This window comes from Vipera ursinii (genome assembly GCF_947247035.1).
Source record: "Vipera ursinii genome assembly, chromosome: 6".
Classification (NCBI taxonomy): Eukaryota; Metazoa; Chordata; class Lepidosauria; order Squamata; family Viperidae; genus Vipera; species Vipera ursinii.
The window spans coordinates 73755759-73783079 of record NC_139515.1 but is presented as its reverse complement, the minus strand read 5'-3'; the positions used below and the strand labels follow the sequence as shown (position 1 = coordinate 73783079).

The 27321-nt window shown below is 38.1% G+C and overlaps 2 protein-coding genes and 1 long non-coding RNA gene across 4 annotated transcripts in view; all 3 read right to left on the bottom strand.

The window, feature by feature from the left end:
• IPO8 (importin 8) overlaps window positions 1-4842 on the bottom strand; it is a 50632-nt gene extending 45790 nt beyond the window's left edge. For both annotated transcript variants that reach the window (XR_014492974.1, XM_083366809.1), the window contains exon 1: window positions 4658-4842. Coding sequence is in view for 1 of the 2 variants with exons in the window: in XM_083366809.1 (XP_083222935.1) it covers window positions 4658-4741 (84 nt within the window). In the remaining variant the exon portion in view is untranslated. The remainder of the gene's footprint in view (window positions 1-4657) is intronic.
• Window positions 4843-6551: 1709 nt separating this feature from the next.
• On the bottom strand, window positions 6552-8494 carry LOC310641856. The gene is made up of 3 exons (XR_014492783.1): window positions 8399-8494; window positions 8047-8138; window positions 6552-7676 (listed from the first exon to the last, which is right to left on the bottom strand). It is a non-coding gene; the product is annotated as an uncharacterized lncRNA (long non-coding RNA).
• A 1125-nt stretch (window positions 8495-9619) lies between these two features.
• Window positions 9620-27321, bottom strand: part of CAPRIN2 (caprin family member 2) — a 30754-nt gene continuing 13052 nt past the window's right edge. Inside the window, exons 8-20 of the mRNA XM_083365150.1 lie at window positions 24911-25636; window positions 23592-23708; window positions 22612-22743; window positions 21981-22056; window positions 21381-21433; window positions 19611-19703; window positions 18573-18725; window positions 17552-17735; window positions 15344-15466; window positions 13713-13816; window positions 13042-13105; window positions 11794-11961; window positions 9620-10538 (exon numbers count right to left, since the gene is read on the bottom strand). Coding sequence (XP_083221276.1) covers window positions 9973-10538; window positions 11794-11961; window positions 13042-13105; window positions 13713-13816; window positions 15344-15466; window positions 17552-17735; window positions 18573-18725; window positions 19611-19703; window positions 21381-21433; window positions 21981-22056; window positions 22612-22743; window positions 23592-23708; window positions 24911-25636 — 2559 coding nt within the window. The 3' untranslated portion in view covers window positions 9620-9972. The remainder of the gene's footprint in view (window positions 10539-11793; window positions 11962-13041; window positions 13106-13712; window positions 13817-15343; window positions 15467-17551; window positions 17736-18572; window positions 18726-19610; window positions 19704-21380; window positions 21434-21980; window positions 22057-22611; window positions 22744-23591; window positions 23709-24910; window positions 25637-27321) is intronic.

Here is a 27321-nt window from a genome sequence, read left to right as displayed (position 1 = left end):
TTTCTAAATGAAAACAAATGTAGTATATTAAAATGCAGAACTGTAGAATATTAAAATCTCCTATGTTTCAGGGGTCTCCTGCTTCCCAATCAGTAGCAAATTCAAATGTTACTAGGTCTCTCACAGAATAGACCATCCACTTTTACTCTATTTTTTCTTCTTTGTTTTCTATTTTATTATTATATACTTTTGAAAGAATGTAACAAATAGATGGCATAAATAAATCAGGTACAGGTAAGTGATATATGAGCAAGAAATACTATCATGTGACAAAGAATTTAATTCTAATTGGAAACACTCCTTCACTACAATCCTATACAGTGGTGGGATTCAAATATGTGAACAACCAGTTCTCCGTGTGGATGCCGTTTCCAAAGTCCATTCTGGGCCTGGGCAACAAAAAATTAGCTACCGGTTCTGCCGAAGTGGTGGTAACTGGCTGAATCCCACCACTGATCTTATACGTGGAATAGTATAACATCCAAAATTTGGATGTTAGCCTTCATATGTTAATTGAATATATAATTTATAGCATTAATGGAATACATTATTTACTATCTGCAGGCTTCTATATCTATAAATGATTTAACTATGTCAACCAAGTTATTTTAGCTTAAAGTTCAATACGGAGATGTGATTTTTAAGTGGAAAATGAACTTCTAACGATATATTACCAAATAATAACTTTTATATTTCAGTTTCAGTTTTAATTTATTCCTATGGGACCGAAGACCAATTTTATTGTAGAGGATATTTTACTATCTCATTCTTTATCTTATTACAGTCTAAATAGGCAGATGTCTTTTGATGCAAGGTACTTAACACATTGTGTTTAGAATATCATATTGTCTAACCAAGGCCCTTGTTTTCCCAGAAGACAATGAGACTGGTATTTCTTGGAACTGTTCAACTCAATTAATTCTTCAGATTGCCCTCATGATAAGTTATTCTGCAAAATGAAATTATACATAATGGAAACCTTTAAAAAAGTGCCAATGCATCAGCACTAGGTTCTCCTGGACAGCACCCCAGACTACAAACTACAATCTTCTTTGAGTCAACCTTGACTCCTGCTGACTTCATGAACATGCCAGTGTCCCTGCAATTTTTATGACAACAATAGAAAAGTGACTGGCCACTATCTTTTTTTAGGGTTAAAACAAAATCCAGTCTAATGTAGAGCCCTGGAGTCATTCAGGAATCAACCAAGGCCTGATATTTTGATCTGAGACAAGGTCAGCGTAGAAGTATAGATATTACTCCCTGGGCTTATATGCCACATAATAAGTTATCAGCAACTTCATATGGAAAAGAAGTTACCACAATTTTAATAAGAGGCCAAACTTAAGAAAAAGTGGGTTTGGGTCTAAAACAATGCATTTTATTATTTAATTGATAAAACTAAACAGTTGGAGCTGTAACATACAAAGGACACATTTCAGTCCATGCAGATATCTAGCACACCTTTATATCAATTTAATGCTTCTACAGCATTAAATATTCAGGACCACAAACATCTGAGGATAAATGCAGCCCTGTTTTCAAAGCGCAACCAGAAAGAAAGAAGAAAACCAAAAACTATCAATATCAAAAGGTGCAAAACTGAGAGGCTTCAGTATCTAAAAGTTCAAGAACAGTAAGGAGTAATTTTAGACAGGAAAAGTGGGAGAAACAAGGTGCAGGTTTAATATAAAAACCTAAATTTTATATTGTTTTATGAACTGCATGAATTGCTGTCCTCTAGGTTGTTGCGACTACATATGAAATGAGGAACCTATAAATGGGTGATAGTTGTTATACTTCAGAACTGGCTGCAAATTATACAAATGTATCAAAGCAGTGGCCCCTAAACTTTTGGGCACCAAGGATTGGTCCCATAGAGGGCAGTTTTCCCACAGTCCAGGGAATGTGGTGTCACAGGCTGCCTGGATCTAGTGCATGCATGGATGTGGCTTTGCTTACTTGCGTGGACCAGTTCCTGGAAGGCCACGGACCAGTGACAGTCTGTGGCCCAGGGATTGGGACCCTGTGTCAAAGAGTAGAGTATAGAACTAAAAATATTTGTGTCCAAGAAAAAATAAGAAGGAAATTGTAAACGCTATGACAAAGTTGAATCATTGTAAGGCTGGAGAAATTTAACAGGTGAAATATTAAACTATGGGTGTGCTCAGCTTATGAAGTAGCTATGTGATATTTGATGTGCATGTGGGGCAGCTATATCTGACAACAGAAAGGATAATGTTACAGTTCCCTTATACAGTGCAAAGACAAAGGTAACAAGAATAAATGCAAAACTATCACATAATTAGTTTGTTAAGTATGCCTGGAAATAACTTTGCAAAATTCTGACTGAAAGTCCCCAAGAAATATCAGTGGAAAAAAAATGGGAAATACAGGTTAAGCTTTTGTTTTTTAGCAGGCCATATATATAAATGTGAGGGAAATAACTTGATGATAAGGTAAACAGGTTCGAATTATGGAATGTTTTGCATGAATATAGACATGAAGATTTGTTGAACGTAATGTATGTATCATGAAAATAATGTAATTCCTGAAAATAAATGAAATGATTAGTGGATGGTTCGGCTCTAAGCAGAGATAAAGACAAGGATGGATTTTGAATTTTTGAATTTTATTGAATTTATATACCGCCCTTTCCCGTAGGACTCAGGGCGGTTTACAGGGCATATAAAACGTCAACACAAAAATTAAGAACAATTAAAAAGATTAAACTAAATCCCTGAAAAAATATAAAACATATAAAACCTCAGTTAAAACCCCAATTAAAACTCAGCCTGGGCCGGAAAGCTCGAAGAGCCAGGTCTTCAGGTCTCGGCGAAATGATCGAAGGTCGGGGACAGTCCTAAGCTCCACGGGCAGCTGGTTCCAAAGGGCAGGTGCACCCACTGAGAAGGCCCTCCCCCTGGGTGTTATCCGCCGGACGATGTCCCCTTGGTTGGTTAATGTTTTTATAGATCAAGATAGTGGTTCTAACATATCCCAGTGAAACATGGACACAAACCTCGCAATACACAAAAGCTACAACTGATGCAAAGAGCCATGGAAAGATACATGGTGGACACCACAAGACAAGATAGAAAGACCCGCACATGGATTAGAGACAAATGAAAATATATATGATGCCATCAAAAGGGTAAAAGAATTGAAATGGGAATAGGCTGGTCACATAGCAAGAAAAAGTGATGGCAGCTGGACTAAGACAGTCATAGAATGGATTCCATTTGATAAAAAGCGTTCACAAAAGAGACCTAAAAGAAGAGGGAGTGATGACATCAGCAAGTATTGTGGGCCCAACTGGCAAAGGAAAGATCAAGACCTTACTGGTGGGAAATATGTGGAAGAGGCCTTCATCTTGCCGTGGATAGAGAATGGCTAGGATGATGACGACGACGATGATGATGATGATAGTTCAAGATGTAAGAGATACCTGTATAATTTTGTAAACAGACCATACCAAGATGTTCGCTAAGAACATGAATGACTTACAGCAAATCACAGATTGCATGCTGCAATATGGAGCTATGTACTAGTAGTTGAAAGACAAAGGTTTTAGAAAACAGAAAATGAATGACTGCAACACAAACAGCAATAAGCTAGAGTAAACACATGCAATTGTGTATCTTGGTAGAATGTTTAACAGAACTGGGAATGGTTTGAGAAATTTTAGGACGTTTAAACTGTGGCAGAAAGATTACTATGTAATCTGCTGTGAGGAATGTTAAAAACAAAACAAAACAGCTTGTCTCTATCCATTTTCTTATACAGTAATGCAGGGGTCTTCAAACTTGGCCCTTTTATGATTTGTGGACTTCAACTCCCAGAATTCCTCAGCCAGGCATGCTGGCTGAGGAATTCTGGGAATTGAAGTCCACAAGTCATAAAAGGGCCAAGTTTGAAGACCCCTGCAGTAATGGGAGTTGGGTAATCAGTGGAAACAAAGCCTGAATATAATGGAAATGCAGTGGGAGCAGGAAGAAGTGTATCTGTCAAAATGAGTAAATCCTACATAAATGGGCACTGAATAAATGAGAAATGAATACAGGAATGCCTGACTAATATCATATGAGGCGGTTACAGAAAAGAGATGAATCCTGATGGAACTGCCGAATAAATATATTAAGGAAGAAAAAAAGAAAGCTGCGATAGATGAAGCAGATAAAATCCCGAAAATGTGAAACCTAAAAAAGTTTAAAAAACAAACGGCAACGTAGGAGGGAGGCATGAAGAAAGTGTGGGGGTGAATCAGATTTAGCTATGCATATTTTCTCTTTTTCTCATCTGGTGCCTCCTTTATTTCTTCAACGTAGCGTCCTTTGTGCACTTTGCACCACATTACCTAGCCTCAAAGCGGCAAGAACAAGCGCACGTTCTGGACGCGCCTGAAACACGGAACCCTAAACTAAACCTCGCGGGCTGGATTCACACAACCGCCTGAGTGTTAACGTACGGCTGTAGTTCGGGAATAACGCGGGCTTTCTCCTTCGAGGCTTCTGCGAGAAGCGATGATGACAGGCGCTCCGTCGGAAGGGAACGAGGCGGCCGGACGGGAAGGGGGCGGCCGACCTCGTCAGAGATCCTCGGGCGCGAAGGGCGCCCCTTCCCCGGCCGAGGCCCAAGCCCATCGCGAACTACTTACCTGGTTGAGCTCATTCTCGGCCGCGAGGCGCAGCTTGGGGTCGATGGTGCCCTTGAGCGCCTGGATAATTCTGTTGGGATCCATGGTCTCTCAGAGCCTCGACGGGAAGGAGAGCGGCCGCCGCACACGATCGCCGGCTCCCTCCTTCCCCCTTTGGCTACACAGCAGCCATTCACCGGTTTACGACAACCAAACTGTCGCGAAGACGATACTTTGCGGCTTCAGCGCGCCACCCGCCTCCCCACCCCCGTTCGCCGTTCTCGCGGCGCCGGTACGTTGGGTGCCATATTGCTGTACGGAAAGAAACGGCGCGCGAACTGCTCGCTGCGGTAAGGACCCTAGTTTCCCGCACGGAGACCGGAGGCTTAGGCTTTCTCTCTCTCTCTCGTCTTTTCCTATGTAGCTAATCCTCGACTTACAACAGTGCATTTAATGACCGTTGTTATAAACGCACTTTAAAAAGTTGTGACCGTTTTTCACACTTAGGACCTTTGTAGCAGCCCCCTGATCATGTGATCAAAATGCGGCTGCTTGGCGATTCACTTATGACTGTTGCTGTTCTAAGGTCATGTGATCACCTTTTTGACAAGCAAAATCAATGGGGAAGCCAGATTCACTTAACTGGGTTACTAACTTATCAACTGTGGTGATTATTTTAACTATAGCAAGAAAGGTCATAAAATGGGACAAAACAAATGTCTTACTAACAGACATTTTGTGCTCAACTGTTGTCGTAAGTCAAGGACTACCTGTATATTTCTATCAGATTAGAAAAAGGGGGCAGGAAACAAAAACTGCTTAAGGAGAAAAACTACTTATGGATCCCTCTTATATAGTAGTAACTAGATCAGCCTGCCTGGGAATTTCTCCCTCTGTGTGTTCAGAGGATGCGCATATTTTGTTTATTCCAATTAACAATAATCAGACTTTTCATTTTTTTTACTGGGTTTTGTAATTTTGCTAAATGGAAATCCACTTCGTTCCAAAAATCCCATATGTTTATTCTACGTTGGCTGAATGGCTGGTGTATGTTAGAAGCCACAGTTGGCTTGAACATTATGAGTTCTCTGTAACTCATTGAAATGGGTTGTAATACTGGATCAAGTGGGACGCTGGCCCAGCACACTTTTTAACATTTTCATTCATTCCCTGAAGAGGTGGAGGAATATCTTAGCTAGTTTGCAGCTGATGGAAAACAACAGAGGGTAGCTAATATTCAAAAACATAAAATTAATAACTTACCAAACTACTGAATATAACAAAACAAATGCAAAATTCTTTTAGAAAATTGGAACAACAGATTCTTGAATTGTTTATATGCTATGTAACAGATACACAGCTTTCATATTACCTACTACTGAATATAAACACGATGAGACACTTATTGAAATGATTTTAAGCATTTTTCAGCATTTAATTCTAGTACTGAAATCTGCATAAAAACCTGTATGTTCTGCATAAAATACCAGGTCCCAGTGCATTCAGCATCTACACATACATGTAGCAACCATGATCAGTGACATATCCCTGACATGAGTTTGAATTTTTCCAGTATTCTGTAGATATCAGGAAGCCTCTTTATGTCCACACATCACATATCATTCAGTTAAAAAAATATTTATCCCTTTGGGTGTTCTCAATTTTTTTAGCTCAGATCACATTTCACTTAGTTTAGCTTGTATCAGAGCTACAGATCCTACTGATAGTCTAAATCAGACATGTCAAACTCACGATGTCACATGACATCGTGTGATGTATCGGGACTGTTTTGCCAGTCGGCAATGGGGTGGGTGCAGCTTCTGCGTGACGCATCCGGCCCACATGATGCATACGGCCGACGGGCTGGCAATTTAACACCCCTGGTCTAAATGAAAAAGGAACACCAATGTTTAGTGCTTGTTTCCTTTATTTCATAAACAGATCAACCAACGTATTACAGGATGAGAAAATCATGCCATCAAATAAAGGGCATAATTATGGCTAATGATCTCTAATGTTCACACCACAAAAATTCCAAGGCACATCTCTCTCAGCTCAGAATAAATTTTTGAAGACATCTGTAAAATATTGTTGATCCCCATTTGCCTGAAAAAGGCTACAAAACCATTCTAATCCTCTGAAGCTTCACCAGAGACAGCCTTGCAACTAAGATCAATTGAAATAATTGTACATTTAAAAAAAAGTGGCTCTCATCACATCAGAGTATAGAACAGAACTGGCTAGGAAGTCACAAAAAAACCTAGAATGTAATCCAAGGATCTGGGCAAATTTTGACTGTACCATTAGAAAAGCACTGTACAAAACAGAGTAGCAAGAAAGCCATAGATATTCAAATTTAGTCAAACAGCTGGATGAATCTCCAGCCTCCTTGAGAAATGTTCTGTGGACAAATAAATCAAAAGGTGGAACCTTTCAAGTTACACAAGTTCAATTAGGAATGGTAGAAGCCAAAACACTGCATTCCACAATAAGAACCTCATACCAATGATCAAACATAGAAATGGGTAGTGCCATAATTTGGAGATACTTTGCTGCTTCAACCTCTGGATGACTTGGTATCATTGAATAAACAAAGTATGAATTCTACTTTTAATAATTCCTCAGAACAGTATCAGGCCATCTTTCTTGACATCTAAAGTTGAGGTGAAGTGGTCATGCAGCAACAGAACAATCCCAAACATAAGCAAATCTGCAAGAGAATGGATAAAGAAAAACAAACTCAGTGTTCTTGAGTTGCTAAATCAAAACTCAGGCCTAAATGTCATTGAACTGTGGAAGTTCCACTGGAAAACCTCCAAAAGCTACTGAATTAAAACAATACACCATGGAGGAATTGGCCAAAATTCCTACATAGCAATGTGAGGTTGATCTCCAATTATAGGAACTATTTATTAAGTTATTGCAGTTAAATGTGATGCAACAAGTTTGGCTGCAGATTGGATGACTTTGGGAAGTAAATGAAACAAGTACTTAACTTTTATATTTCTTCATTCACTTTCAGATGGATCCACTTGAAGCTCTGATCATATTCAATTGCAAAGGAAAGCAAATATTCAGAACATCCAAAAGGGGCCAAATACATTTCCATACAGCTACAATTCAGGAATAACTTTTGTGGATAACTCAGGAATAACTTTTGTAGATTTGTTTGTTGCCAATGAAACAATCCACAACAGTAAGACTTTATCAATAGGATTACTAATAACTGAAAACTGTTTGCAAGAAAGTTACTGTACAAAAAAAACACCATTTAAAAATCTGTATAGTAAATAGGCAAGTTTCAAATGTGTATTTTTACTTTGTCACACAAGCATAGCTTTAATATTTGTTAACCTGTTCATTGTTTTTAAAAAGGGTAACAAAAAAGCAAGTTTAAAATGCTTTATTACCTCACCATACTGAGATGTTTGCAAGCTTTTCAATACCACACACATTCACAAAAAGATCTGGAGCTGCCTTCAGGACATAAGCCAACTGAATCCTTTGATGGAGAGAGAGAAAAGGCTAGAGGTTGTGATAAAAGCTTCACAAATAGTTTAGTTAACATAATTGTCATTTGGAAAAATAGGAGGGCCTTTTAGAATTTATAAAATGCTGAGTCAAATTGGGAACTTTAAAAAAGAGAGAGGCACTTTTTAGATGTTTAGTAGTTGTTCTTGTACACCAATACCAGGAATGTAAAATAAAACAGAACCAAAGTTGTAGAGGCAACTTGAATGGAGAACGCAGAGGAGAATTTACCATCTCTGCTTACGGGTATTCTTCCAATCTGCTGTTCAGGTAGTTTCAAATAAAGTCCTCAATTGTGACTATCTCCAGAGTGCTTCCACAGTGATGTCCAAGGGCAACAGAGGTCCAACAGTGATGTCCAAGGGCAACAGAGGTCCAAGGGCAACCAGTTCCTAGTAAACACCTTGAGTGACATAGCCACTCATTTCCAACAACACAAGAGTTTTATAACAAAGGTGTAAAATCTGAAGCAAAGCGACCAACAATACTAGTGGTTAATAAGATGTAACAATCCTGCTTGTGTAGAGGTTTATCATCTCCCCATTTACATAATTACCTGTAGGGTTATTTTTCTGCTGCAGCATTCACATCAAAACTGGTAGGGACAGTGACTATAATACAAAGTCAGGATTTTCAACTTTTGGGGCTTAGGGACACATTTAGAACTTGAGAAACATCTAATGTTCTTACACCATGATTGGTATGGCCAGTCACAGTGCCCATTTACTGTACATGATGACTTGCCCAATTTCTGCCACCTTACCTTTTTTTCCCCAGGCAGGAAAGTATAGCTCTTAAGCATTGAACTATTGCCAGGTAAATACAAGGCCAGAAGCAGTTTTAGAAACGGTGATGCTTACAGCTGGTGTTTTGCTATGGTGGGTGCTAGTTTCCCAATCCTGGGAATCGAGAGAGGTTCCTGCGGCTGCTGTGTTGAGAACTCAAATTGTACATAATTACATAAACAGGAAATGAATCTTACGTCTCAAATATTCCACTTGCTTTCAACATTTAAAAAATAAAAATGATGTATAATGTTGTGTTACAGATTGGGGAATGATCTGTCTAATTTTTAGTAGTAGTAATTCTCCAGGGAACTCATCATCAACTATTTCTTCTACCAGATTTGTGGGATTGAATCCGCAACTTTTCACATACAAGGAACATACTTCATAACTGTGTGTGGATGTTTTCTTTCTCCAGTGGAATCTTATTTATTCATGAACTTATATGGCCACCTATCTTATAGTGATAACCCTAAGGCAGCTCAAAATAACGTTTAATAAAAACAATGAAATCTGGTCAACTGAACCTCACCACCACATAGCTCAATTACAGCACCATCCCACTAACTCTAAATTCACACTTGTATTTGTTCAGTTCTATCCTAGCATCTTGCCTGGATGAACAAGCCAAGTCTTCACAGCCCTCCAGAAAATTAATGGGGTGATAATATGACCCAGTTATTACAGTAGCACAAACATTGATACTAAGGCATATTTTTTTTTATTTAGGCACAAGGCGTTGCGAATAACCTAGACTTGAGGCAAACTTGAGTAGCGTAGTAAGCTGATAAATTACAGTTTTAAGAGTAAGTGCAAACATAACATTCAGAGCTTTACTATCAAGGCTACATCACAACTGATAAAGTGCCACATCAGTGCTGATCCAACTTCAACTCTTTGCAAGACAGATCACCATATATCCCACTTTAGAATGGTGTGTTTTAAGTATTCAGTATGCAGTGTGAAAATAGCCCACCAGTTTTCACCTTCCTTCACCAAACCGTTGCAGCAGCTCAATGTTCAGTCTTGATACAGGAGATATCCTGAGAAGGTAGAATATTTCCAACTACTTCCGTAAATAGCTCCTCTATGAAGACGTAGCCAAATCTGGTCTCCTTGAAAGAGCTGGAGGACTGCATGGTTGCTTGCAGTCTCGTGATCTGGAGCACCATCATTGGCATATGCAGAGACTAGAACCTCTTCATTTTTCATGAGGTTCACATACAATGGTACATTGACAGCTAGCTTCAGCATATGGAATATGAATACATAAGTACCATTAACAGGACAATTGAACCTACCAAGTTGTATATCAAAGGTTTCGCCAAGATTGTTTAACAAGAGGTCAAACACGATGGGTTGATCTAAAGTTCCAGGAGCCAAGTTAGAAGTTCTAGCAGCAGAAAAGGCAACTCTCATCTGCTGTGGGAGGGGATAGATGTGTACAGGTAGTATGGTGGCTGCTTGGCTTGTCACAGGCATATCAACAGGAGTGATGCTGCGGGAATCACCCTGCCCAGTGTCCCCACTGTTAAACATCTCACTGTCACGTTCTGGACTGCTCACCTGAGAAGAATCGTTCCATCCTGCTGTTAGAGATCATGAGCAATTGTTAGTTCTGATGTAACTATTAAGAAATCCATTTTTAGAAGTTTTCAAAGTTCAGTTTGCCAATATTTATACAGTAGATCAGCCTTCCCCAGCTGAGCATTTCCAATTCTGTTGGAGCTACAATTCCCCATATTAGCCACAGTCATAATATGGATGGCATCATATATGAGAAGGCTGATCTAGACAAGTGCCAGTTACTGGTTTGTTCCTAGTTTTTAGAAATTTGTTCTTCAAATTCTGAAAAGAGGACATATGGTTTCACAAATAATTTATGTAGGGTTTTTAAGGCTAATAGACATAGTACTGTGTTACCTTTGGCTTCAACAGTTAATTAACAAGTATAACCATGACTTGAGAATATCCCATACTTTACCAGGGTTTTTTTTCTCTGACTTCCAATTTTGACCATGCTTCTTTGCCCCAGTATTTGTTCAGATTTGTTACTTTAATCCCTTGCAGATCCAGGCTCTCAGATTGGTATTATTTCATTAAAAACAACTCAATTTACCATGCTCCAATCCAGCAAGTTTAAGCTAGAAACAGGTTTTTCATCCTTCACCCTCTAAAAGTTGAGTAGAGGTGATATATGCATTGAACACACACCTGCAATGAGTTCAGGGTTGAAATAATTTAAATCTATCTTAGACACCAGAGACATCTGCAGTATCTTTAATATCATGGTGAGAAATATAAATTTACTGTTAAGAAATTTTTGCATAGTTATTAAAACTATATTATTTTCCCCAAACTGTTGCCCTGTAAGTGTTTGGGGAATTCTGAAAGTTACCATCCAAAACATACTTGGAGGATACCAGGTTGGAGACAGTAAGGATATTATGAATTATAATAATTTGATTTCCAGAACTACTTCATGCTATATGATGTTCAGATTAAAGCAAAATTCTCACAGCTTCTGACCATAAAAACAAAAACTAAACTGTTTAGTCCAAATTACTACACCCCATTGACTTACATAACAGAATGCCTAAAAACCCATTAATAGAATTTTAATCTTATATGTATTTATATTTTATCATGAATGTATAGTGGCTGCTTACTCACCCGAATAACCATACCTGCTTCAATATTATATTATTCAATAGGAAATACATTTTGCAAGGATGCATTGCTCTTACTTCCAAGAAAAGACGCTTCTTTAAAAATATGTTTTTATTTAGTGTAGAAAACCAAGTTACCAATCTGTCAACTATATTGTTAATCGGTACTAACTGAACTGGTGCATTTTGGCAACTACAAGATTATTTTCAGACTCTGCTTCTTTCTCATTTTTCTCATTTTTTCTCAATTCCCTTCTTCTGAAGTATTTTTTACCACGTGTTCTACCTCGAGTGCTACCTGCTGAGCAGTTTTCTTCCTGTCTGCTTTCTTGCCTGTAACCTAAAACACAGAAACTTTTAAGGATTTTATACTTTATATAAAGCTGATATGGCTAAACTGGAATCAAATATTTTCTTCAATAGCCTGAAAAAAAATTATTCTTTTACACTTTGCCCAATACTATGATGCTGCCGGCATCAACTTCCCATCGTCCTGTGCGCTCCCACAGGGAGGGCCTTCTTAGGGTACCTCCGGTTAAGGAATGCCGGCGGGTTATCCCCAGGGGAAGGGTGTTCTCTGTGGCGCGCCGGCCCTTTGGAACCAGCTTCCCACGGAGCTTAGGACCGCCCCCGACCTTCGCTCATTTCGTAGGGACTTGAAAACTTGGTTTTTTGAGTTGTCTGGCCCAGACTGAGGGGTTTTAATTTTTAATTAATGGGGTTTTAGTTAAGTTCAGGGATTAATTTAATCTTAGTTTTAATCATTTTTAATTGTATATGATGTATTTTAACTTTTAATTTTCCCTGTAAACCGCCCTGAGTCCTACGGGAATAGGGCAGTATATAAATTTAAATATAAATAAATATAAATAAATAAAATGTTCTGTGCATGGAACAGCCTATTTCTAGTTGTCTGAATCCAAGTGGCTACTTTAAAATGTTTGCATTCAAACACTGAGTAAAATTGCTCCATTTGTTCCAGGCATAGAGCAAACTGTACATGTTCTAGACAGTAAGTGTTCAGAGGAAGAGAAGAGTAGAAAGTTAAGAACATCAGGCATCCTTGTTGAGGAAAAGGTGGGGATGGACATTTTTCTCCCTGCTCTAATGAAAAGAGCCTTTGCAAAAGTTTTTAATTCCCAGCAGTTATTAACTCTTCAAAATTAGCACTTAAGTATGGAAGTACTGTATATTGTTAACAGCACTGAATGGGTTCCTTGAAAAGCAGCCTCAGATTCCTTTCCAGGCATGTATCAGGCAAAGTGCCTAAGAACATGGAGTCTGAACGTGACTGTTTAGGCAACAATACACATAATCCATAGTGTGCTGGAATGGTTAATCATAGTGTAATCATGCAACCTGAGCACTGCAGTGTCACTTAAGAGAGACTTCCATTTTAAAATGTTAAAAGTAAACTTACCTCTTGAATTAGTTCGACCACTATTAATGCCTCCTCGCTTATAGTTTGGTTGGTAATTCATATCCTAGAACATAAACATTTGCCTCAATTTACTAAAGGGCAACAACGTTCTTACAGTCACTTGAATTTTTTGTTACGATTAGTGAGATAGTAGAGTGGGAGGGAACTGTGCTACGTCCTACATCAAACGTTTGCTGCTACCTGGCAAATATCTGCAGTCCAATATCCTTGATTAGCACTAGTTTAATTAGGATATAATATCATATGCCTGTAAATGTTAAAACTACAGCCAATTCTGGTTCTAATTTTCCAGCATACTTAATTGATGGTTATTTTCAAATGTATTATTCATAAGAAAGACTGATATCAAATAAGCAAAGTGAACAAATTTCAGAGATATAAACCCAAAATTAAAATTCATCAATAGGATACAAAATATACAAAACAGGTATGAACTATGATATATAATCCATTATTTACACTCAATTTATTTGCTCTAAGGTAGCACTTACTATTAAGTTATACTAAATTACTAGCCACAGCATGCTATCAGGTTTTATAAAGCATCCCTTATGTCAAGTGAATGCTTGATTTTGACTTTTGCACAGAACAGAGGATGCCAAACCATTCTAAAGCATATCTGGTCTCAACAAAGCTTGTCAAGTCATTACCCTCTGGGAATACTGCACTGAAGAGTAATCTCTGCCAGGAAGTTGTAATTGGCTATAGGTTCCATTAGGAATTGAAGATGATCCTCTGTAAGCTTCAAAACCTGCTGGAATAAAGTGTTGTTTGGTGTGAAACACTTCATATTTCCATTAAATACTAAAAATGTGCCTTTCGCCACTTATATATTAGTGGACTGTAACACCGTACACCTTGTGTCATAAAAAAGAACAGACCCAATTCGTTGTCCAAGAGGAAGTGACCAGAATTTTGAATATTCAGTAACTTTAACTACCTTTATGTAGTACCATGTGTAAAAAGATATGCAACCCCCCTTCCAAGGAAAGGGAAGTCAACGTCTAACATGCTCTTTAGCAACCAGCATCATTTGCATTTCACTTTGGTATTTCAGCACATTAGACTAGATCCTTTTTATATGATTAAATTGATAATTCAAATATTCTTTGTAGTATAAAACAGCACACAAGAATCCAGGTATCTTATACCTTTTGTCTGCTGTATCCTTCTTCTGAAATGGGTGGCCATATACAATAGAGAGAAAAAGAGAGATTGGGAGGGAGAGAGAGATATGATAGACAGGTGATAGATGGTTGGAAGATTGATGAATCAGACAGACAGACAGAAAGATAAATACTCTCAAAATTATCAGTTGTGATGGAATGTGCACCTGGAGGGGGGAAGGAGTTTGGCAACACAGAGCTTTCCCCAAACAGAGGCCCAAATTAAGCGACTGTGCAATCCTGAGCTGCACTGGGGCAGGAGGAAGGTTCAAGGGCAGTTGCACCCTAGAATTTTTCAGGATACATCTAGTAGATTAGAAGGTTATTGTTTTAGTTTTGTCCATTAAGTGCAAACAAATAAAGGATTGGATTTTGCTGTGTCATCCTTTAGCTTGGACTTGACACCAAGGGAGACTCTTGTAAGTTCAACCATTGTAAGTTGAAACAATTGCTAAAAAGGTGGTTGCCAAACAAGGACCATATGTACAGGCCAAAGCTTACTGGAATAGTACAGACTTCTAAGCAAGGTTTGGAGACACCCATACTTCTGGGAGGTAAGACTAGGTCCATCACTAAGAATCTCTGTCACTTGGATTACACCCAGTGAATTCAGATCTACAGAGATGCATAATCTGCAGCCTATTATGTTGCAGCTCCAATATTCCACCATAACTATTGCTTGTCAGCAAGGAATTCCAAACCATCCCTACCTCCTCTACCTTTGAGATTCTCATATATGTATGAGAACATTAGTGCGTGGGAGAATGATTTGTTACTCGCACATTTACTGAACTATTTTAAATCTGAGCATCAGTGCAGATGCATGAGGAGACAGTCACTCTTAACTGCCAAATAACTGTGGTGAAGCAGTACTTATGTGTAATGTAATTTACGTCTATATATCATCCTGCCCCTTCTGCAGTGTGTCCTTGGCATGCTATTCAGAATGGTATGATTCTTGTTCCAATAAGACTTGTATTCCAGACACTACAGAGTAATTCCATAGAATCTGAACTACAATTAATTATCACTCTTTCAGGATTCACTTTGGAATGGCAATAGAAATAGGTCTGCATCATAACATACACCAGCCTTTTCATAAAACTAGATCTTACCTTTATATCCACCAGGAGAGCGATAAGAATTGGCCACTGATCTTACACCCCTGAGAGAACCTCTGATAGATCCACGGTTTGCAATAAAAGGCTGAGATGGTCTAGGGAAAGTGGCTGTCTGTGCTGCATAAAAAGTGAGGGTACCATTGCTGACAGGAACAGCTCCCTCAGCCTGGCAAGTACCTGCTTAAGATAAGAAGTAGACGTCTTACATATTCCTGTAAACTACTACAAAGCAAAAGGATGTGATTACTCATCTTTATTAATTGCACTCTGCTTGTAACACACGGTATTAACAATACCTTGTTACTGTTAATAATTGTTTAAAAATAAACAAATTTGTTGAATTTAAAACTTCATTAAGTAGTTGGAAAGGGACGCGGGGGCTCAGTGGGTCAGGACGCTGAGCCTGTCGATCAGAAGGTCAGCAGTTTGGCGGGTCGAATCCCGAGTGCCGCGTAACAGAGTGAGCGCCTGTTAATCGTCCCAGCTTCTGCCAACCTAGCAGTTCGAAAGCACGTAAAAATGCAAGTAGAGAAACAGGGACCACTACGGTGGGAAGGTAACAGCGCTCCGTGCACCTTTGGCGTCTAGTCATGCCGGCCACATGACCACGGAGACGTCCTTGGACAAGCGCTGGCTCTTCGGCTTTGAAACGGAGATGAGCACCGGCCCCTAGAGTCGGAAACGACTACCACACATGTGCGGGGGAACCTTTACCTTTTAAGTAGTTGGAATTAACATAAACTAGCCAGTCTGGAGGCTTGTCAATGGTAAGACAGACAATGATGAGTTTAAATGTACTTAACACTTCCGGCTACAAAAGAAACCAGTAGATTAAGATTTATGAACTGTTGATGGGACATAAGACATCGAAAAATCAAAACTTGGCAATTTTAAGTTTTCCTGCCATTCATTTGCATCAAAAAGGGTTTGATCCACTCTCTCTTTGTTACAGAAGGAATTAATTCAACATTCTATTTTCCCACCATAGAGAGGACTACAAGGTACTCAAAAACAACGTTCATCTCAGAAGTGGGCATCTCCTTTGCTTATCTCCCACAGAGATCATCTGATTGAAGTATCCAGGACCTAAAAATAATTTGTAAACAGGCAAAAGCTGTCCATTTACCTCCAAAAAGAGAATATTCTACTACAGGTTCCCAATTAACGGAATGCAGAAAATGGACAATTTTATAGCTTTGCAACAAAGATACTAATCTCTCTCCTTGCCCATACAATCATAGCAGATGAAATCAAATCCTCTCATTGGAATGCATTGGAGACTGTTAGGCGGAAAAGAGCCTTGGTGGAGCAGTGGGCTAATGCCTCCTTAAGTAACACCAGCTGCCTGCAATTAGTGCAGGTTCGAGTCCCACCAGGCTCAAGGTTGACTCAGCCTTCCATCCTTCCCAGGTAGGTAAAATGAGGACCCAGATTGTTGGGGGCAATAAGCTGACTTTGTAAAAATGCCGCTTGGGCGGGGGGAAAGCCCTAATAAGCAGGCATATACATAGAATGAAGGCTACTGCTAAGCTTGTAAGCCGCCCTGAGTCTTCGGAGAAGGGCGGGATATAAATGGAATTAAAATAAAATAAAAATAAAATAAAAGGCAAAGCTTTGACATGTCTCCAATTATACTCCCACGGAAAGTATAAGTGAGATTACAGGGAAGAATGAGGAGGAAGCTGAATATTTTCTAGCTTTTTAGAGGTAGGTGGAATTGGGAGGACAGAAGGAAGGACTGAAAATATCATGACGGTCAGGCCAGGTTGGATGACTCAGAGAGAAATAAACCTCCTTCAAGAAGTAAAATCAAATTAAAGCAATTAAAGTTCTGTAATAGAAATGCTTCCAATTTCCAATGGCTGTTATGTTTACTCTTGACTTATTATTAGAATGCATTTGCCTTTACAATTACTTTTCTTTTTATGACATATATTCTTCTTAGATGATCATGGGACTTTCCAGGATTGGGGTATAAAACATACGGCCAGCTTAAAACTTAATGTTCATTCTGGTTACATGAGACTGCACCATCTTCTCCATGAGTAAAAAGTTTTCTAGTAGAACTAAAAAACCAAATATTTCTGTCATTTTTAAAGTAACGTGTGTTAAATATTATAGAATGTTCAAAATGAATTTAGAATCATGGCCATCTCTTGCCTCATCGCTTCAGTTACTGATTTACACTGAAATTCTTCTTACCATTTGAAAGGGACTCTTGTGAAAAAGTTATTTGTTCTGCATTTTGAGCAGAAGGTAATTTACACGGAGGTGGCGTCTGTGTGCTTGCTGTTGAAAAATTCTGACTGTATCCCGTAGAATGCAGAGAATTCTCTTTCGCATCCTGCTCCCTCCGAGGTGGCAAAGGTGCATTCACTTTGAACACCTACAAGAGACATAATGTTATGAACTATATCAGCCTCATATAAACCCCAAGCAGCAGCTTGTAGTGCCCCAGATCAAAATGAGATATCATTCATTGGGGGAAACTGAAATGTTAATAATTTACATTGCAGAAATGAAGAAGAGATTCTATAACTTCCAGGAAATCTCCTGTCTAACTTGCACACTTTTTTCTCTGCAATGTTTGATTAATTTCATCTAGGGTTATATGCTGGGACTTTTAATTTACTAAAGTTCTAATTTCGGAAATGAAACATTGTGAGAAATAAGATTACAGGTAGTTCCTGACTTATGATCATAATTTAGCTCAGAATTATGGTTGTACATTGCAGCAGTCATTAAAGCAGTTTACCACACAACCGTGACTGATTTTACCTTTCTTCTGGCAGTTATTTAAATGAATATGGTCATTAAACAAATCCATTATACCCAACCAGTGGTTTTTGCCAGAAATTGGAATAACTGAAACTGCAAATATTTTTTTTGCCAAAAATCAGTCATGTGACTGCAAGATGCTGCAAATGGCTATAAATGCAACCCAGTTGCTAAGCATGCAAAAGGCAATCACATGACTGCAGTGTGTGTGTACACAATCATCAGAACACTGGAACCAAGTCCAAAGTATCTTTTGAGGGGAGCCATCATAACTTTGAATGGCTGTTAAGCTAAGATTATCTGAAACGTCTATTCAACAAAATGTGGTTTTGTTGTCCTATATCTTATATGAAAGCCATCTGTTCTTTGTACAGAAGCTACCAAAACCAAAATTTTTGACCAATATCTTGTTGTGTTGTCCAACATCTAATTATATTGTACTTACAGTCTGCATAGCCTGAAAAGGAGGTGCTTTTACATTAACAGCACTGCTACTTGATGGAGGAGACTGGAAAACTTTCCCCTGATGTACTGGTGACCCGCTAGTTCTTGAGGGTGTCAGTGGTATCTGTGATTCACTTGAAACTGGAGTAGGAACCTTGAAGAGAAGCACCATAATGAAACAGATATTCTATCAACAAACAACTTAGGTTGTTAAATTTAAAATTATCAAACATCAGCAGTTTCCGCAAGCCAACAGTTATATTTATCTTTAATAACCTACGTTACTATAAATATTTGGAAGGATTCTCTGAAACAAAGGTATGTAAAAGTAAAAATAGCAAAAAAGAGCAGATTTTTTTTACTCAATTCCTATTCTTAATATATTGTTTTTAAGCTGAATAACTATGGTCTTTTATGACATAAACTGCTCAGTAATTTCTTCGAGTTATGTTACACGAAGGTCACAAGTAGTCCTCGACTTACAACCATTTGTTCAGTGAAGTTACAACAGCACTGAAAAAATTGACTTACAACTAATATACCTGACACTTATGACCATCACAGCATCCTCACAGTATCTGATCAAATTAGTAAATAGCTAAGCTTCTTAATCAACCATTCATTGAATAATACAATAGCAATCCTATTTAGTTCTACTTCTAGTAAGAACATTTTATAATGGAAAAAAAAGCAAAGAATGAGAAAAAAGACAAGAGTTCTGTTTGGTTTAGTGAACTGTTGTTGTTTTTTTATTACAGATGATAAGATACTCTGAGGGCTTCTCCTTTAAGGACAAAAAGAACCACAAAAAGGATTTTCATTTACTTCTCTTAGAAACACGCCCCCCCCCACCCCGCCTTCTTTAATTATATGGGCTGGGAATTCTGGAAACTCTAATCAGATCATATTCAGGAAACAGGAAATTTGCAGAACTCACACCAAGAAATCTGCAAAAGTAGTCTGTGATTAAAGGTGGGAAATACATAAATTAGGATCAAGAGAGTCAAAAACAAGAGAGGAATTAGTAAAGTTGTCTTACTTGTGGTGAATGAAGTTCTGTTTCTGATCCAGACAACGTGTTATCAGAAACTAAGGAAGTGTTTGATCCATGCAAGGTCATGGGAGAAGCACTCTGACAATAAAAGTTGACACAACACCATTAAAGGAGATCTTTAAAAGTATAATTTGAAATACATTATGAAATTTGCTTCATTATTAAATGTTCACTTAGACATTCTATGGAATTTTTTTTAAAAAAATTAAATGTTGTAAGCCACCTGGAATCACCTATGTGTGAGTTGGGCGGCTATATAAATTTGTCTAATAATAATAATAAATCAATATCTGACCATCCCAGGTCCTTAGGAAGGACTTGATAGCTGGATAAAAATGCCAATTCCAGTTTGAACATCTGGCTGACTATGCAATGAACCATAATAGCAATGATAACTGAAGATCTTAGGTTTCAGCATAGGTTTATATTTTATCACTGTGAGAAGGCCAGACAAGGATAAACTTGGCTGCCTGTGGAACACTGTTATGCAAGCCATCCTTTCTTCCTCTGTCAATGTTATCCTCAATTATGCATAAGATGGTGGATAACTGAAGGCAACTTTTTTGGAAAGAAGGACTTTTACTCTGCCTAATCATGGAAAACATTCCATCCCTGATAACTAAATTAAATGAAGAATTTAAAAATGTCTAATTGTCCATCTTCCCAATGGAATGCTGGAGGCCTAATTTAGTTTCTCTCTGGTGTGCTATGTTATAAATAGAATTAAACAGGAAAAGGTGTTTTTGGGGGAAAAATCTGAATTCCACTTATTCAGGCCTCTTTTGGAATCAGACTTGTTTAGAAGATTAGAAATTTTTCACAGGAGGACAAACCGTAATCTTAATCTGAGAAAATACAGATAGTCCTCGACTTACAGCCACAATTGAATCCAAAGTTTCAGTTGCTAAGTGAGACATTTGTTAAGCGAGGACAGATTTAGTTCAGTATAGTGTTCTGATAGCCATTATACTGAAGCCCACAAATAAAACACAATGGAATGTAATCTTTCTACTCACGTTCTCCCAACAACTGGGAGTCAGGCATACTGTCTCTGATAGTACAGATAATAAAGAGACTTTGGTAATGACTAAATGCCCAGCTATGCTGATGGGTAGATACAAATCCCTGTATCTGAAGTTGGGTCTAGGGAGAAGCTGGAGGTACTAGTTGTTATACAGCTAGTCCTCGACTTATGACCACAATCGAGCCCAAAATTTCTGTTGCTAGGCGAGACAGTTGTTTAAAAGAGTTTTGCTCCATTTTACAATCTTTGTTGCCACAGTTTATAAGTGAATCACTTCAGTTGTTAAGTTAGTAACATATTGTAAAGTGAATCTGGCTTCCCCATTGACTTTGCTTGTCAGAAGGTTGCAAAAGGGGATCATGTGACCCCGGGACATTGCAACTGTCATTAAGTACGAGTCAGCTGCCAAGTGTCTTATGTGACCATGGGGATGCTCCAATGGTCTTAAGTGTGAAAAACGGTCATAAGTCACTTTTTTCAGTGCCGCTGTAACTCTGAATGGTCAACTAAACTGCTGTAAGTTGAGGACTACCTGTGGCAAGGATCCAGATAGAGCACGTTTTTCCCCCTATTGTCCTTCAAGGGAGTATTACTTTTCCCTGACATAGAACAGTAATTTTAGCCCTGGCACACAACAGAGAAGTAGAAATAAATCTTGAATCAAATAAACTATATAATAATATATTTAGAAGTTGACATCTTTCTTCACAAATGACAACTTTCAATTTTACCTGCACTGATTGTTCAGAGAAGTCATTTTGGCTTGAAAGTTGTTCGTTAGAAGCTAAAAAATAAGAATATGGTTATAACTATTTCAAATAAATTAAGAAAGCATGCAGTTGGATAATCCTGTATTAGGTAATACAGTATTACCATTTTTAGATTTAAAAGGCTGACAGATATATTTATATTTAACATGACTGATTTGCATCTCAATAGCTAGTTGGGACAAGGATGGAGTTTTAAAGTCTTTTAATTTGAAATCAAAATTAAGAGATATCTCCAAATGTTTCATTAAATAAAAAATACTGTAGTATTTTTTACACACATTATTTATTCAATATGTTGATATAATTTAAATACAGCTTTGATACATTCTTCATTTCAATTAATGTTGAAATAGAAATTTTGGACAAAGATTCAAAATTAAGTTAACTCTTTTTATTCACCAAAAGTCAGTTAGTCAAATAAGATATCTTTGTTTGCCATAAACATAGTCAAATATTTAAAATTAGAATATAAATACTAAGCAACTCTTTGTTATTTCTTATTTTATTGTTTTACCTCCTTATATGTATTTTTATTTATTTAGATGTATTAAATAGAATTACCAGAAGAATCAACAGAAGAGGTTTGTGATGAACAGCCAGCACTTTGTGAAGGTTTATCAAAATCCAGAAGCGATTCCTTAAAGACAAGTGTTACTCTTTTGAATATACATGTGTGTATGTATATATTTATATACACAACTAAAAGACCCCAGCAGCAAAATACAAATATAATCTAAACGCGTAGCATTAGTTTCACAAAATAAATTGGTAAATATTACATAAAATTTAAGATTAATTAATGTCCATTGCATGTATTGTTTTTATGGCCATAAAGCTGACTACTGCCACTATATTTTGTAGGATCCTAATTTATAAGCAAAATTTTAACATATTGAGATATTTCTCCCTGCTCTTGACTTTAAAATAGGCCAGGTAACATCCTGCCAAAAATTCACAATGCAAAAAAAATATAATCCACCTTTTCAAGGTCATTGACATTGCAGGAGGGCCAGTATCTGTGAGAGTTGGAAAATTTCCACAATCTGCCTTATTGTATATTTGATGTATTCACAGATAGATAAGGCCTCAAAGGTTTGTTACTGAAGTCATTCTTCCCTTATATTCCTATCTTTCCAGGTTCATCATAAATTCCCAGTAGTTCCAATTCTATTATATTAACCAATAAATCTACCTGCATGAAGTTGTAAGTCCCCTGAATCTGAGTTATCAAATCTTGCAATTTTTCCCTTCTGAGTATTGGATCCTTTGGAAGGCTAGAAGTAGAGCAAAACTCTGCAGCTGTTTGGTGCACAGGCTTAGCTACCTAACACGACAGAAAAAGGCAAGCAAGGAGAAAGAGCATATAATTAATTGCACAGAGTACTTGGCTCTTTTCAGATTGCTTAAATCAAGACTTTCTAAACTCTTTGCCATTACATTCCCCTTTAGTGCAATCTAAATGTCCACACCCCTGCCAAAAATCCAAACAAGCAAATCTGAGCCACTTTATCTGTTAGAAGCCTAAAACAGCCCTCACAATGACTCAGTTCTTAGGCTCTTCCTTATCTAGGAAGAAGCTGACCAGCCAAGAGGGCCACTGGCCAGCTACCGTAGATAGAAAAGCAAAACCATTTTGCTGCTCTTACTCTACAAGATAAGTCAAGTCCTAATATAGGCTATTACCGAGTTCATACAGTAATAAGTCAAAGCAAAACAAACCAGATTAAGGCTCAGCATAATATATGAAGCTAACCACTGTTGACTTTTTTAAAATGAGTTTTTAAAAGTTCTTCAGTGTCTGTCTACTTGAGCTCATATCTCAAAATTCTCAAGGACTAGGAATAATATGCATAACTAATGTTGTTTCAGAAGCAATAAGTTAATTGATACAACAGTTTTTATCTAGTCAACTACTTGAACCTGCAGTATATAATTATTTAAAGGATCTGACCCTCCTGACCTTCTGGAAGAGCCTAAAGACCTGGCTCTGCCAGTTACTTTGAGGCTCAAATGTGGGGAACATCACCGTACAGTTGGTTCTTCTCTTTCTACAACATTGGTTACTTTCTTAAAAAGGCTAAAGCAAAATTTGCATTTTATGCAGAAATATAGCATATACTCATAGAAATATTTTAAATATTCCAAAATATTGTAATAATCTGGGTAGCACACCTGCATGATGTTTTGGATATTCCTTGGTAATTTACATGAGTCTCCAATTGACTGAAAGCTCCCTTTTTTCTTTGATTCATCAATGCTGTGTTCATTTACTCCACCTGTCTTTCCATCCTATGGAAGCCAATAAAATAAAATAAAATCTATTTACTAGAACCCAATTCGGCAACAAATTTTGAAAGCCAAGGGTTTGCATTATTTTGTGAACCTCAATATTTTTGTTTTTACATAAGATGCCCTATTTCTACCTCTTATTTCAACAACTTTCATGAAAATGCACAAAGAAAACAATGTTATGGAACACCGTGCAAGATTAGTTTACTTTTACAAACTCCATCACCATATATTTTTACTTCACCCACTTTTTTCACATCTGATTCAAGCTTTAATCTGCATTCTTGTCTCTAAATTTAAAAGCACGCTAAAATATTTGACCAAACGTATAAAGGTAGTCCTCAACTTACAAATGCAATGGAGCCTGCCCATTCCATTCGTAACTCGAGGATTTGGAGTGAATCTCGTATCTTGAACACCATTCACTCCCAGCTTTCACCCACGCATTCACTAATTTCATGTGTGGGTGAATGCGCGGCTCATAAAGTGAATATCAGGTAGCTCAGGGTGGGGGAAGGCCACTGGGGGCCTAGTTATGGAACAACCCATCTTCAGACCACCCAATGCCTCCCCTGACCCACTGAAATACCTGTTCCCTCCCCTGGGGGCTCACAATTGCCCTGGGGGCCTACAGAGCCCCACTGAAGTGTCCCCCAGCATCCTTTCCGGGCAACAGCAGCCCAAAAAAGGCCTCTGAGGCCCAGAGCAGACCTTCAGAGCCCCACTGAAGCGTCCCCCACAGCAGTCGTACGTAAGAGTGAACGACTACCATGGTGTGGCAACATTCATAATTTCAGAGCTTTTTCATAGACGCCAGGGGACGCTTATAACGTAACTTTGACCGTTCGCTAAAGGAACGCTCGTAACTCGGGGATTACCTTTAATAGAGTAAAAGTTCTAATTTCAATGCACATCAACAGACGTAAAATAAGCTTATTTTGATTTTGCTGTTACATTTAAAATAAAAATAGTATTCGGGGCAGCTCTGTTATTAGGGGCATTGGAAGACTAATACAGTATGAAATGTCAAGGTTCCTTCTTTTTAGCTATAATCTACATAGAAAAACCACCGAATTATCAATAGTATATTGATCATTATTCAACTGATACTGATAATAGTTCTGGAAGCAATTACTTTCCAGTAAGCAAAATAATATGAGCAAAGCGCACTAATTTGGATGCTCTCATTTATACCAACTCACTTCTTTCAGTTCCACATCAAGCTTCTTTAGCTCAGTCTGCTCCTTTGGTACAAGATTCCCAACTCCCCAGATCTTAGGAGCATTCTGTAATGGCTGCTGGGCCACTTGCTGTGATCTCTCAGAAGTTTCCCAAGATTTTGGAGGCTGAGATTTTTGCTCAGCCTCTTCTCTTATATGCCCCACCCATGGCTTTTCAGCTTGCTGTTTCTTTTGTTCCATCTCATCTCGGACACGTGCATCCCAAGGCTTCATGGGTTCTGTTTTTTTCAAAGTTTCCCTATTACTAGTTTGAGACACCCATATTTTGGGCTTTTCCTGGTTTTGTTCCAATCCTCCTTTAGTTTTAGTTATCCAAGTCTTGGGACCCTCTTCCTTTGGCTCCTGCTCTTCTTTCGCTTTTGTTACCCAGGGTTTGGAAGAGGCCTGCTCTTCCCTAACAGGGGCTACCCAAGGCTTTGGAACATCCTGCTTATGATCATCAATTTCTTGAAGAGGAGATTCCCAAGGCTGTGAAAGTTCCAGCTGCTTCTTCCCTTCCTGGTTTACAGATTCCAATGATTTCATGGATACTGGATTTTGCCTTTTCTGTTCCTTGTCCTCAACATCAACCAGCATTTCCCAGGATTTGGGGGGATCACTTTTTGCAGCATGTTCTAATTCCCAGTGTTTGGATCCTTCAGGCTTGACAGCATAGTCTGCTTCAGGCAAATAGCGCCTATTAAGAAACTATGTAGAATAGACAAAAAACAACCAAACACTTCAGTAGAAAAGCATAAAATTTAGCATAATCTCGATTAATACGCACAGAAGTTGTCATCTGAGAGGCCAATAGACATCAATCAAAACTGCTAAAGCAACAAGTAAAGATGATACAATCTCTAGTTTGTGAACTGGAATAAGGGCATGTCTTTGGGCCAATGAGGACATTTCCAAATTTTAGAGCACATCATGGTATTGGTATAAAATGGCAGTCATTGCAGGAACATGTAGTGACTTATTCATCCCGAAGTGGATACTGTATATCCAGTCAAAACATATCCACTTACCAAGAGACAAACTGAAGAGGCTGCTGTCAATCACCCAAACTTCTCCTCCCTCCCTCTCCAAAATATACTGCCTTCTCCTTTTGCATTTGGGGGAACAGTAAGCAAAGCAACGAATTATAGTCACGGATACTTTTTCCAAAAATGCCTATAAAGATGTAAAAAAACTAACGCTTTGTAGCAAATTGGCTTCACCTTTAATTTTATAAATTAAAAAATATATAATAAAGGGAAGTGACAGGAAGCTATCAAGGGAGGTGTGTGAAAACATTGGTAACTATGGAAACAGTCTACTTTCCAATCCAAAATTAAGCTGTTCTAATTCTAGCATGCATAGAAACCCACCTAAGAACCAGCTGTTTTGGGTTCAGAAGATAAAAATCTAATAAATCTACAGATTAACAATTTGCCTCTTAAGCAAGCCATCTACTTCAAGTCATTGATATCTAAAACTGCCATAATCCTGCAGTGTCTCAATCCCATATAAGATAGTATTATTAGGACTACTCACAATAAATTGTTATAACAAATTGAACTAAGCAGAGTATATAGACAAGTGAAGAATGCATTACTAAATGTATGTATTTTGGTACAGCGTCAATCAGATGTTCATCTCATTCTTAGAAACTACACTGAGGTTATTATTTAACATTATGCATCTGAGAGTGTACGGTATGTTTAGCAATTAAAAGGAGAAGCAAGTATCAAAGTATCAAATCATGTAACAATAGACCTAAATCAGATGTTCTTAAGCATATTTCCCCAATCTAGTTTGGGAGGATTCTTTCAAGGAAAAAACGTTATGTGGGGCTTCATCTTTCTGTACTCTAGTATTTCAATTCCCTCGTATAATTATTTGTCCCTACCACTTCCCCAAAGCCCACTTCTGATATAGCCTCCCAAATGATAAAAGAGGAAGTGTCCATACAGAACCAAGGAGTGGCCCGTCTGCAAAAGGAAAAATATGTATCAAGCATGCTTAGTATATTTGTTCAGCCCTTCAGTTGTTCCTTATTAAAAATCTAAAATTAGGGGTATAAGGAAATGGAGGTTCAGAAAATGCCTAGTCTCTTTGTGAGCCAAAGTCAGCCTGCCAGGCCAAGTCATGCAGACTTCAGTTGGGCCCCCACTTTTCAAATGTCGTATTTTGCAACTGGTCTAACCCTTTGCCTTTTTCGCTGGCAAAGGTGACAGACATATGAAACTGGAAGGAGGGGAAATAAATAACACCTTACTTCAAGAATTTCCCAACTCTCTGAAGCAGTGCCTACCTGTACACTGTGTTTATTAGTGAATGGGATTTTAATTCCTTCATCATGATTTGCTTCATGAGAAGTGGCCAACTAACAAGCTTGTTTTTCAGACTGG